At 37.0% G+C, this 13854-nt stretch overlaps 2 protein-coding genes across 5 annotated transcripts in view; one reads left to right on the forward strand and one right to left on the reverse strand.

The window, feature by feature from the left end:
• The first annotated feature begins 778 nt into the window (after positions 1–778).
• LOC144975067 (uncharacterized) lies at positions 779–6193 on the forward strand. The gene is made up of 5 exons (XM_078918759.1): positions 779–2287; positions 2694–2849; positions 3412–3489; positions 4233–4325; positions 5295–6193. The coding sequence occupies exons 1-5, from the start codon at positions 1262–1264 to the stop codon at positions 5316–5318; spliced, it is 1377 nt and encodes a 458-aa protein (XP_078774885.1). The 5' UTR covers positions 779–1261; the 3' UTR covers positions 5319–6193.
• Positions 5827–13854, reverse strand: part of LOC144975066 (kelch-like protein 24) — a 10773-nt gene continuing 2745 nt past the window's right edge. Inside the window, exons 2-3 of one of the 4 annotated variants that reach the window (XM_078918757.1) lie at positions 12581–12656; positions 5827–11097 (exon numbers count right to left, since the gene is read on the reverse strand). In XM_078918757.1, coding sequence (XP_078774883.1) covers positions 9240–11012 — 1773 coding nt within the window. In that variant the 5' untranslated portion in view covers positions 11013–11097; positions 12581–12656 and the 3' untranslated portion in view covers positions 5827–9239. Of the gene's footprint in view, positions 11098–12576; positions 12772–13854 lie in introns of all 4 variants that reach the window. The other 3 variants (XM_078918755.1, XM_078918756.1, XM_078918758.1) reach the window with 3 other exon arrangements.

Below are 13854 nucleotides of genomic sequence, written 5' to 3' on the forward strand. Positions count from 1 at the left end.
TGGGAAAAGACTATCACTGGTGTCTGTAAAGCTTACGTACACCCGGCTAGGATTGTTACATACTCGCCTGGTTGTATCAATTCACCCCCTTCAAAGATTTGTTACTCGACACTTTTTCGAAGATTCTTACTCGCGCTTATTCTTGTTTGATACAAAGGCTATAGTCTGCGCAAAAAATAAGCTGTTCTCTTATCACATGAAAAATAATCAGATTGCAGGGTCATTAGGATTTAACATAGTCAAAAAAATGACAGGGCTCGAAGCTGCCATTTCAGTACCAGTATGTATTTTGGTGTGCCTCTGTGTTGTAGTGTGCTTCTTGACCCTCATTCATCTGAAGACTAGTTTCAGACCTGTTCTTCCGTGCTTAGTTGATGCAAAGTTCACATATTACATTGTTTACATGGGGATCTGGATACAAGTGAATCTGCCTGAGAAGATCTGCAAGGGGAAAGCCACCTTGAATGTGTCCGTAGCGTCCTTAAAGATAGCGGTGGAAGCAACAACTAATAAAGGAGAAGAGATAACAGTTAATTATGATTACCCAACTCCAGGAAATTCATTTGATCCATCTCACACAGATGAGGAAACTCTCCCACTCAGAACATGGTGGAAGGAAATAACACCTGCACGGAAAAACCAATACAGCCTCATTCGACCAGTATAACAAGGGACTAACAATAAAAACTAAAAAAATTTTTTTTTTTTAAATTAGATCAATAAAATGGAGGGATAAGCAAGTTAGATTATTCCTTGTTAGGGATTACGAATTTATAACAAAAAATGTACAGACTTTCTGGTGCCTGTGGATCACATCCGTGTTTGTGGTGTTATGCTAATAAGGCCTCTCTTCAAGAATGACGAGGACGAGGACATACTATCCCTTTGAGAACATGGACAAATCTTCACAAAGATTTTGAACACTTTGCCAGTCGTGGGAAAGACAAAAGAAAAATGCGCAATGTTTAAACAACAGCATCAATCCACCTCTATTTGACATCCCTCTGCACAGAATAGCTTCACCATATATATCAGGCCGCGGAATGTTGATCCAGCAAGATCTACAAAATATAATCGGTGCCTCTGCGAGCCTTGTGAGAATCTAAACTTGAAGTTGGAAGTCCTGGCCAAGATAGCTCAGATTCCAAGATCCAAGACTCAAATACTGGACTTGATTTTGTGTCAAAGGGAGGGGGAGTTCCACAAGCTGCAGTGTATCAGCCAGTTGTGCAAGGTGTGTGGGCCAAAGAGATTGAGAGAAATGGTGGATGACCAAGTGATGGACCAAACAGTCAAGGTGAAGGAGTGGAAGCTAAAGAAAGTCAAGTCAGGAGAAGCGCATGTTTCCAAAAAGGTGTTAGAGGAGGAGGAGATTCGGGTGAGAGAATTGGTGGAGCGGGTGGAGAAGGATCTGGCATCATATCCAATGCACTATTTCAATGCAAAGTGGCAAGGGGGTCAGTTCAGACAGATGAAAAACGGAGTGACGAAAGGCAGTGTTGTAATGGTGTTGGATTTCGCCGAGAATTATAGATGCGAGATGCAAGATGAGGTGCATTCGGCTCATTGGAGCTACACGCAGTGCACAGTTCACCCAACAGTGTGCTACTACATCTGCAATACATGTGAGCAGGAACATCCAATCACTCACTCAGTGGTTGCCATCTCAGACGACCTTAAGCACGACTGTTTTGCTGTAGAATCTTTTCCGGACAGAACATACAAACTGCTCTCTGATAATGGAGTTGAAATGAAACGCTGCATTCAATGGACAGACGGATGTGGCTCCCAATACAAGAGCAAGAATCCGTTTTACCTTCTACAGGAAAGTGGACACAAGGAAAAATTCGAAATCCAGAGACATTTCTTTGGCTCTCGCCACGGAAAGGGTCCGGCAGATGGTGAGTCAGCAGTGCTGAAGTCTGCAGCATCAAGATCAGTGAAGGTCAGGAGAGTTGTAATTCAGAATGCTCAGCAGATGTTTGAATATGCTGAACAAAACTTGACGATGGGGAATCGACTGGCAGATGGAAGTTGCAGCTCTTTTAGGCGATCCTTCTTGCTTGTCAAAAGCTCTGACATCAATAGAAGAAGTTTGCCTGTCAAGACTGCTTTGAAAGGGACAATGAAAATCCACAGCATCGTCAGCAAAGATGGGACTGGGTTGGCTTACAGGAGTCTATCCTGTAGCTGTGAGCACTGCCATGAAGCAAACACTGATGTCAGATGTACCAATGAAGCTTATGTGACGGCTTGGCAATACCACAGCTTTCCTGCACCACTAGAGGTGAGTTATTAGTTGCACCGATCTCTTTGAGTGCATTATATAAAATAAATGCAAAATGTATTACATTTCAGTTCCTTGAAATGAATACATGATATCAGCTGTGTTATTCACTAACCAAGGTATTAGTAATGTAGATAGCTAGTTTATAATGACTGATAATTACTTAATGACATTATATAGTTCATAAAGATGTTATGTTTGAGTAAAAAAGTTGGAAAAGAGAACATCTATTGAAAAGAGTTTCCAAGGTTTAATCTGTATTACATTTAATTGAATTTTGTATCCATAATGGTAGTATCAAATACTCCTACGCTGCTTAAGTTCTTTAAAATTTATAATTGTGTGCTGAAAGAAAACCCATGCATACCTCAAGCCATGTGTTATAATAAAATCTTGTGTTTTTCAGACTGCTTCAGAGGATGAGGATGTGACAATGGAACATGATGATGTGAGTGTGAGTGTGAATCCTACTCCTGATCATGTCCCCCAGCCCAAACAGCAAGCAGTGCCACCCGCCCAGACCACAACAGATGAACAACAGGACAATACGACCAGTCATGAGGTATGTGCTTTTCCAACTCTAGCCTCTCATTCAGCAGTATGCTTGTAAGCTTCATTTTGGTTCAATAGAATTAACTTGCTGCATTTTTGTTTTAATCATAGCAAGAATACAATGAAAATACTACTTTATTTATATCTTAGTTGTTTTATTACTTTTGGAGGAGGGGTAATGCTAGTACTAAACGTGTCTGTGGTAAACTTAAAGTAGTAAGGGGGGAGTGCTTATAATAAAATCATGTGCTATTCCTACTCTAGCCTTTCATTCTCGTAATTGTAATCTGAAGGGGTATAAGTGACATTATACAGGGTTCACACTTCGCATTGAGTCATGTTTACTAGATTTCAGGAATTTGGTTTTCTCCCTCCCACGTAAGCAATTAGTGATTCACCCCTATTCTCACTCATGCGATTGGCTGATAAAAACAAAATTCAATTATAAAAGACGGTTGCTCCAAACAGCTAAACAAATGGACAGCACACACACTGATCATAACTAATACTTCGTAAACTAAGGAAGCACAAAAAAGGCAAATTTTGAATGCATGTCAATATTTTTATTTCAGACAACTATAGATGAGAACAATTCCCTATTGCTTCTGTCAGATTCCATGATGGAAGAACTTCAAGATGATTCACTGATGGTAAGAACACTACCCATTCGACATTTTAAACCTTTGTATAAACTGCCAATAGGTCATTTGTCATGTATGAGATTTCATCCTGTGATGTCAGGTAGTTTAGGTTACTGCTTGTGTGGAAAGACATACTTGAGCAGGCATGATTATTGTGTGTGTCAATTCCACTGAACCCACCTCATTCAAGTCATTCGGGTACTCTGTTGTGCAAAGTGAAGAACTATTAAACTCAAGATGAATAGGGTTAGGCACAAATGGACATTAGATGTGTCAGTGCTTGCCCGCTGTATACCTCCAAGAGAGGGATTAAGTATTTTATCATGCCATTTGTCCAAATATATACAAATCATTATAACATTCATATCATGCAATAGAAAAATTTGTTTCGTTTATTGGAGTTTTAGGGCACTTTCAATAGAAAAATGTTTTTAAAAGTTTTTATATGTTCACATAATAATAAGCACATAATGAGAGGAATAGTTTTCATTCAAATTCCTTTCGATGTGAGAATTTTACTCTTAACGGACGGTTGGTGGGGGTCATGGAGTGGTCCTACTTCTTTTTAGTGACTATACTACCGTCTTCATCCTTCTTTACATACTTTCCCTTCCTTATTTTGTTCTACTTCTTTTTGTAGAACATTAACTTTCGGTCAAAGAAATGTTTTCCGCCAAGAAAAGCATGGTCTAGTGCTTGAGTTTCTTAGTAATTAGGTGGACTAAAATGTTTTTTATTTCTTTTCCCCTCAGGATTGTACAACAAGCTCAGCTCAATTCCAAGAAGGCCAGTATTTGGAGGTTTTCCTGTATGGAAAAAATGGTCGCCAGGCTTTTAGAGGGATTGTGAGTTTAGTTTTGTTTCATAACTCTTATCATGCTTCAGTTGGTAAAAGCTTTATCTCTCTCTCTCTCTCTCTTGTGGGTTTGAGGTTCTATTTGTTCTTGTAAGAGGGAGGGGGTTCCAGTTTGTAGCTAAGCATAAGGAAGATAATGGATTTATTTAACGTAAAGCGGGTCTGGTTTGGGCAAATTATCAAATATTTATGGAAGTGAAGATTTTATGCCAGGTACCAAAATAATTTTACGGAGTGACTTTCTGAATGCTCTTAAAAATAATTTCTGAAACTATTTTTCCGAACACTCGATACAAATTTATTATTTTACGTTGTCGCTTGATACAACTAATAAGTTACCTTATCACTCGAAGGCAAGGATAGCTGAGCGTTTAAGCTTACATGTTTTTTTGCTTATTAATCTATAAGTTTTCTATTTAATTAAAATACTTGATTATACATATCATTTTTCACATAGTTTTCTAGACCCGAGTTCACTGGTGTGCCAATCACATTTTCTTGATACAACTAGATTTTTTTATAAATATAACTAAATTATGTGTGTCCATAAATAACTAAAAATAAAAAATCCAGGCCATGGTTATACCTCCAATCACACAAAAACTCATATTTTTATTAAGTTATAAATAACTTTTCGAGAAGTTTACCTAACATTTCATATTGTTTTATTTTCCAAACGAAATTAATAGTTAGTTTAATTAACCAGTCAAAGGCAATGAAAGCTAAAGATGGTAATGCTGCCCGAGTGTTTGGAAAAATAGTTTTAGAAATTATTTTTCCGAACGTTCGGTAAAATGTCAGCCATACTTTTATTGCTACAAGTAGCCCTGTGATAATTTTTGCTTAAGAAATTGTTGATTAGAATTTTACATATAAAGGCTGTTACATACATAGAATTTATCTATTATTCCATCTTCAAAACATGTCGCAATGAACCTATTCTTCTCTTTCCAAATAGGTACAAGAAGTTCTTAAAGGGTAACTGTATGTGCGGTTCATGAAAAAAGCAGGACTTGGGGTTTATGTTTGGCCCGACATAGATGACTTGTCTGTCGTGCCATTGTACGATGTAATTCAAACCCTTCAACCTCCATCTCTAATGGCACGAGGGCGTTACACGTTTCTATAAATAAATTTTTTATTATTGTAACCCCTTAATTGCTCTGTCATTGTTTTGTACTTTTTATTGTTTTTTATATTCAATGAATTTTCTACTACTACTATTTTAATATTAAATGACTTAATTTAAACGGACTAATGATTGTCTTTCTTACTGTTGGTTATTCCCTTCTTGAAATAACTTTTTCAGATATTATTTCATAAAGTTTTTTTATTCGAATGTCCTGTAATGTTCCTAACAGAATCTATTTATTTCACATTTGGTGTACTTCAATCAAAGAGTTAAGTATGTCTTGACTAAATCATTTTCTTTTCATAACAATAGTCTAATTCTTTAATTATAATTTTGTAATACATCTTGCAATATTTAATTTTTCTCTTAATTTTGAATGTCCGGTAATGTTCCAAACATAATAATTTTTTTTAAATTTGGTATACTTTAATTAAAAGTATTAAGTGTTTCCTTACTAATACATTTCTTTTTATGGGAATACTCCAAGTAATTCCATTCTAAAGTTAAAATCTTGTAATGCCGCTTGAAATATTAAACTTTTCTCTTTTTTTTTGCTTGTCCGGTAATGTTCCTAACATGAATGAAAGTTAATACTTGCATTTTATTTCCTGAAAATGAATTTTATTTTGCCTTTGTTCTATAAATAGTACTTCTGTTTGCTTTCTATCTGAGTATATTTTACCTGTAAAAAGGTCTTTTTATCAAAGAATAAAAAAAGTGAAATGTACCTATTTCTTGTTTGGCGTTTGTCCTGTAATGTTCCTAACATAATAGTGACAAAAGAAATCACATTTTCAATTATTTTCAAAATTCTGTTTTACAGTGGAACAGGTTGTTGAACATAGAATATAATTGTGGCGAACTGGAGGAAAATGTGTTTTTTGTTGCACCTGTACATTATACCATTGTTTGTCCATGTAATGTTCCTAACAGTGCTGACTACTTTCACTTTTCACCAAAACACACAAAAACTGATGTAGCCTGAGGTATGTGCTTTTGGCACATGATATTATGATCCTTGGACCTTGTGCACAACAAAAAATTATTTACAATTAGGTACTTTGAAATTTTAACAGTCATGTCACAAAAAATGGCTCTTAGTGGTGGACTGACCCATATAGATTGCCTTCTTGGAATCGCACTTAAACACCACAAGCTATTTGAAGAGGCTACAGACGACATAGATTTCATGTTACACATACATTCACCAAGAATGACAATTAAACAATCATATTATTTCAGCGTCATGGGAGTAACTGGAAGGGTCAATTGAAATTCCAAGAATCCCTTGATTTGTACAATAGTCGTCAAACATTGGCTAGAACAAAGGAAGAAAGGAAAGCAGCAGTGTGAAAACAAGAGTCCATTGAACACCCAACTGTCATATTTAAAATATGCAAATGCAAGACGTCGACCTGTTTATAGCAGTTTGGACGACATATTGAAGGCATACATTACACCTCCAATTTACCATAGTCGTAGTTTCATTGAAAATCACAGCCACAAATACTTTACAGACGATGTATACGAAAAGCTAACTGAAGAAATATTGACAGAAACAACTTTTTACATAAATATCATTATTGTAAAAGACTGTGAAATTAAAATTTGATAGAATCAATAAGTCATTCAAAAAAGTTCACAAATTGATATCTCACTCAAAGCCTATTCCAAAGGACAAGCTAACTCACATTTGCCAAACAGTAGACAATCACATGGGGCTCTAGACTTCATTCTCCACATAAAGTTGTATCAAACCAACACATTCTTGAGCATCATTGTACACCTTTTATTGAGAGATTTGGCTTTGGAATGGGACTTATAGGAGAACAGTGAGGGGAACTATTACACAATATTTTTTCAAATCTTGAGAGGAGAACAGCAGCTATAAAAAAGGAAGCATACAAACAGTAATGAGATACCGTCTACTTCAAGAGTCACCACATTTACAACTGCTCCAAAAAAGAAAAAGAAAATCAAATTGCCAGCTTGACAGTCACAGCACCTGTCCAATAAAACAACGAAAAGATGTTGGAAACTAAAACGGAATCACTAAATTGTGAGAGTAAGTAGAGAGTGTCTTAAACAGTTAAAAACTAATGCCTTTCTTCCTTCATTTGTTGCTTATACTTGTAGATTTGACATGGAAAATGTTTTACACATCCCATCATGACTTGTTGGTTTGTTATATTATAAAAGAAAACTTAACTGCTATAATTTGTGTATTTATTCTCCTGGAAACAGGGTTGGATACTGTTACTTTTGGAATATAAAAGCGACCAGAAGGGCATTAATGAAGTGGTAATAATTCAATTGAAATTGAAATATTTGGACGATCTGCTTGATCCTGTCAAACATATAGAGCTGTATATTGTGATACATGTAAAGAGCAAAATTGAAATAGGTATTGCAGTAATATCTGCTTTAAGCTATCACATTTGTTTGGCTAGAAAATCAATTTCAGCCAAAGACCTGAAATACATGGAATTGGGCCATTTTCAAATGCAGGTAAATGCCATGCATTCAGCAATCGAGACACTAAAGGAAAAACTTGAGCTATATACTCCATTAGAAAGGATGAACATCTTTAGCTAGCAAGACGTGTCGTTCTCACATTGTTGCAGGTATGCAATATTCTGACTTCATGGATAATAAAAGTTTTTCTTCGAGCTTCTTAAAGAATAAAGAAAGATGTGACCACCCACCAGATAAGTTGGCTTCATACAAATTGGTTTCACTTTGAAAAATATGAGCCAGATACTGTTAATTTAAAAAATGACATCCTCAAAGACTCTTTCTGACAGATGATATGGCAAAATAAATTCAGAGAGGAAAAACGAGCATCATTAAACTTGTCAGCAAGTACCAGAAATGCTTGACAATATCGGAGACAAAAAGAAAAATTAGATGTATCTTTGTAGGACAGGAGTTACCCCTGTGATAGAATCTTTGTGCTCTGAGAAGGGAGTCACTGACACCATGCAGTCATAAGATATTGATAACCCCAGCACTGATGAAGATGATTGTTTTGATAGCTGAGTGGTCTACATGCTGCCATTGCGATTTGGTACCACCTCACCCAGGTATGGGTTCAATGCCTGCCACTGATAGATTTTCTGCAATCAGCATTTGATGCAATAGTGGATAAGTCCATGTTTGATGGAGAGACCTCAAGACTATCTAAACAGTTTGAAAACAATTCAAACAATTTTACTCAGGTTTCACTGCAAAAAGTGAATGTAGTTGCAAAAAAAAATTATTTTTTTTAATGGCAATTTATTGTCATTTTGACATAAAATGGCACAGTTTTGATTAAGGTTGTCTGTAAACAAGAAAGAAGCATTTCTTTAATGAATGTCATGATCACACCCGGAAGGAGAAAAATTACAATCAGGCAGTAACCCTTGTGAAAAAAAAAACAACCCCCAAAACCTGGCTGTTACTGTTATTGAAAAGAAATCGATGTTGACATATTTTAAACCATTTACAAGAGAAATTTGAATTTTTTTTCATAAGGCAATAGAGAAAAAATATTTTACAATTTTCACAAAAGAAACTGATTAGATCACTGTAAAGCTATCATTTCCATCATGGTATAAGACTGGCAAGAAAGAGCTCAGCTTGTTACTGAATGTTTAAAAGTTGTAACCTGATAAATAATAGGAGAAATATTTTGAGGAAAAAAATTAATCGAAAAATAAAAGAAAAAAAAAATCAATACCAGTGTTATAGGGTTGGCAGACGTTTCATCACAATATATGACAAGAAAGATCACTCTGGGTTTGGGGGAATATCTGTAAACTCTGTTATCAAAAATTTCCTTTCAATGGTAATCTTGGCACAGCTGTCGACAAGACGAGGGGATGGTATCCGATCATTCAACATCTTAACACGCTGGTTCCTCACATCATACTGGAGCATAGAGTCGACCAAAGCCCTGACCGGGCTTGGCCCTGGAATTATTCTCTGTCCCCCTAGAAGGAAGAGACATCCTCGTCGATGTACCAGTCCATAGTGAACACAGTCAAAATTCTGAATATGACCCATGACTTTTACAGCATCTGTACGATGGTCAAACTGGACAATTTTACCATTATACAGGATGATGTAGGTGCAGTTGTTACAAACTGTAGCCCTTGTTAATTTACAAACCAGAGGAAGTTCCCCTATTATACAAGTTGTTCGCGTTAATGTATCAAAGCACTGAATTATCGATGTGTCCGTTTTGTCATTGGTTTCCCCTCCAAAGATTAAAATCCTGTCCTTTGTTGAGGTTGCAGAAATAGAACTGACAGGTGTGATTAAATGGCCTACTTCGTCCCACTCGTTTGACCCCAATTCAAACTCCTCAATTGAACTTTGAACTTTGCTCCCTTGCTCTAAGTCACTGTTATACCCGCCAAGGACAAAAATTTTATTCCCACATGACGCCATTGCATGACGACGTCTGCCATTTTTTAGCTTAGCTTTGCTTTGAGACCATTTGTCTTTTTTTGACCTATAACGGAGAAAGCACTGCTTTTGTAGCCCCCCACCAGTGACGAATATGTCATTATTGTGGACACAAGTTGCAAACTCAATTCCTGGGTCATAGGGAAGTTGAGCTAAATGGAACCACTTATGGCTGTTGAATCCATACGCCAGAACATTCTTGGACCTAATGTAAGGAGGACGTGGAGATTCACCACCAGAAACAACCACTAAGACATCCTCAAAAGGTGACGTTGTTCGATGAGAGTTGATAGGACTACTACTGTCATGACGATGAGCTGGTAAAAGTTGAAAATTTTTTGCATGGTCAATAAACATATGGCATTCTGTATGCTCCCGGAGGTAGCTATACTTCTTCAAAATATCAATCAGAAACTGAGGTTTTGTCAAGGGTAACCGCAAGTATGGAAATATATCCCTTAGAAAGGGACCTCTACTCTTTAGGTCGTATTGAACCCATTTTAAACATGTCTCAACCACAAATTCTTCACAAGGAGCTTGGAGATCATCATCTTTTATAACGGATACAAGTTCATCTTTTTCCAAAGCCATGAAATAATCTTGTTCAGAGATTTTAACAAAATTTTCAGTGATAAATTTCCAAGACTGCTGCTTCAGGTGCTGACTACAGTGCCAAGTGGCCAGTCGCCATCTTTCAAAACAGTTGGATATTGTCAAGGTCTTGCAAATAAACTCCTCACAACGTTTTTGCAAACATTCCATTTGGAGCAAACAGGCTGCTTTCAAAATAGCCTCTGCGGTGTCCTCTGTCACTGTGTCTGATCCTTTATAAATGTAATCTAGAATAGCGGCAAACACATTACTGTCTGTCCCTTCGATTCTTACAACTCCAGACAAACTCTCCTTCATCCCTGATGAAAACATTGCATCAAAATATGGAGATATGGCACAAAGAATGACACGATGGCACGGGAACGTTCTTTCACCTACGATGATGGTCGTATCAGAATGAGCTCCTGACATGAAAAGCCTCTCCAAGCCACAAGACATGGCATTGTAATACTGCTGCAGCCAGGAAGAAGCTCCCTCCATTGTGATGGTAATGAGTTGTGAAAGGCCTTGCTGTTTTCACAAGATATCTGTCTCTGGTTCCATTTTCATCAAAGTGGTATCATCACTGCATAAGAAAATATATTAATATCATGAAATATAAGATATAATCACTATCATAGGGACTTAAATTGATCTATACATGCATCCTATCCTAGAATTTCAATTTCAAGGACATTTCAGGGACATGTACTCAAATTTCTGGAACCAGGCATGCATACCCAATTTCAAATTTAAGGGACATTTTATGGATACAACATTAAATTTCAGGGATATTTTATGAAAACCTCAAATTTCAGCGACATTTTATGCAGAAAACCTCAGATTTCAGGGATTATGGATAAAATGCCAATTTGCAGGAATAATATGTCTTGCAATAGTAATGTCTCTATAAGGCAGTCAAACGCCTGATATCAAAAGCATAATATAGTTACAATGGTGCTAGAGGGGTACTTAGTAGTTACAAATGTGCTTGCGCTCACTGGTTTAGTAATATAATATTACTTGAAAGCTCCTCAATAAAACACAGCCACTGGTGGGAATAACTGACCCCAAAAAAGGAGGAAATCTTTTCCCAACCATTGTGAGAGAAAATAGCTCACCAATTTGTCATATGGTTTGTTGATGGCTAATGATATGGTGGTGGTGGTGGTGGTTTTAGTAGTAGTTGTAGGGATGAAGATGTAGTGGTGGTTGTAGTAATGGTGGTAGAATGATGATGTCGTGGTGATGGTTCAGAGTCGGGGAGGTAGGAATGATGATGTGGTGGTTGTTGTGGTACTGGTGGTAGGAATGATAATGTGGTGGTGGTGGTTGTAATTATGGCAGTAGGAATGATGGTGGAGTGGTGGTGGTTGTAGTAGTGGTTGTAGGGGTGATTTGGTGGTGGTTGTATAGTGGTAGCAGGATTGATGATGATGCTTGATGTAGCTTTGGAGGTGGGGATCATGAAGCTGTGGTAATTTTGGTGAAGGGGATCATGATGATGTGGTGGTAGGGAAGATGATGATGATATGGTAGTTGTAATAGTATTGATGGTGGGGATGATGATGATGATGCTGATATCACAGTAGTTTTAAGTTTTAACACATTGGCTCATGGTTGCACAAACTATTTTTTAAATTCCAGAAATGGGTATATAATGTTCAATCTTTTATTTCCAGGACAAAAAATGAATATCTGTAATTTCCAGGACAAAATGTAGAAATTCCGGGATGGTAGGCATGCCTGTGGGACAATCATGAGGGTGACTGGATAAAAACGGTAAAAATCTTATATATATTGAAAATAAGATAGAATAGACTATTTCCTTTGGGATAATGCAATAAACCAATAAACTACTACAAGTTTGTTCAAAAACCCAGGGATGGGGACTAATTTTGTATTTTAAAAAATCAACAAAGCCGACACTGCCTGTGTATTGTTCCCAAATACTATGTCGCCATTATTAGAGCAATGCTACAGTGTAGTTATTCTTAAAGGGCAATGAGGTAAAAATTAAAAGGTGAGAAAGTATGAATGGGTAAACAAAAAAAATTCAACTTACTTACAATTCAAGATAGTTTCGGGGCGCTTAATGGGTAGAGGAGATGTGGACATGAGGAGACTACCTCTATGTTCTTGGCTCTAGGGTTGGATGGAGGAGTAGTAGTTTATCTTTTAGTGAAAACTGTCAGAATTGAGCTCTGTAAACTAAATATGAAGCATACAATCCCAGCTTGACTTGACAGTAGATTCATCTCTACACATTGAACAGAATAAAGGTATGTGAGAATCAATTTCATTAATCTCTTATGGTTCTCTTCAAGCATGCTATAAACACCAGTTTGGTTGAGGCATTTCTACTTGATAAATAGATACTACCAAGACCTTTTGGGTCTTATGCTCATGATTTACACAAGTCCTCTAATTTTGGAGCAAGTGATCGGGGCAGTAAATTTTCTGCTAGAAAAGTACAAAGCAATGCCTCAAAACAACAGGTTCTGTCAACCAATCCAACAGCTTTGTTCAATACAGTTTGTTCATCTACAGATTCAGAGACATGATATAAGTTGAACATTTGTGACTTAATATTATCAGAAAGACCGTAAGTTTGAGGAAAGTTAATAATCAAGATTTTGATACAAAAATCGTTTCAGCACACCTTAGAAGGCTTGTCGGGATAGATGCTGTGTGTTCGAATCCTGGTTCTGCCACATTTTTTTTTTTGGTCTTCTTTCTACTGAGAGTATGCCGATGACGTCATGCATTTACCATCCACGGTTACTTCCCTTGCACTAAGAGCACTGTAACTTTCTATCGCGTAGTTGTTTACACGAGAGAGAGAGAGAGAGAGAGAGAGAGAGAGAGAGAGAGAGAGAGAGAGAGAGAGAGAGAGAGAGAGAGAGAGAGAGAGAGAGAGAGACAAACAGACAGGCAGACAGAGAGAGAAAGAGAGAGAAAGAGAGAGAGAGAGAAAGAGAGAGAGAGAGAGACAGAGAGAGAGGTTCGTTTTATCGTGTATTCATTGGGAATGGGAGGGAGGGTGGGGTCTTTTGAGTCAATAAACAATGTGAGTGAACCCAAAGAAAAAGGGGAGGAGAGTTTAATAGCTGACAATTGACCACAAGGGGTCGTGATAACGAGTGGCAGGTCCTAAATAACTCGAGGTTGCAGCTCAAACAAGAAGATTCAATTATACGATTTCATGTAAGTCATTACAAATTAAGCCCCACCCCTCCTCTTCAAGCTGTCATCTGACTCAAAATGGAAACAATGCAATAAATCATTTGACCAGACCACTTTTATAAATTGCGATCTCATTGGTCAATATGTTTCCCATTGA

This window comes from Berghia stephanieae, chromosome 6 (assembly GCF_034508935.2).
Source record: "Berghia stephanieae isolate SIO BIC M18660-M18661 chromosome 6, UCSD_Bste_1.3, whole genome shotgun sequence".
NCBI lineage: Eukaryota > Metazoa > Mollusca > Gastropoda > Nudibranchia > Aeolidiidae > Berghia > Berghia stephanieae.

Excerpts from the sequence above, each read along its gene's own strand:
- LOC144975067 (XM_078918759.1), top strand. The coding sequence starts at position 1,262 with ATGGTGGATGACCAAGTGATGGACCAAACAGTCAAGGTGAAGGAGTGG. Across the intron at positions 3,490-4,232 it reads TTCAAGATGATTCACTGATG|GATTGTACAACAAGCTCAGC; the intron begins GTAAGAACACTA and ends TTTTCCCCTCAG. Across the intron at positions 4,326-5,294 it reads GCCAGGCTTTTAGAGGGATT|GTACAAGAAGTTCTTAAAGG; the intron begins GTGAGTTTAGTT and ends CTTTCCAAATAG.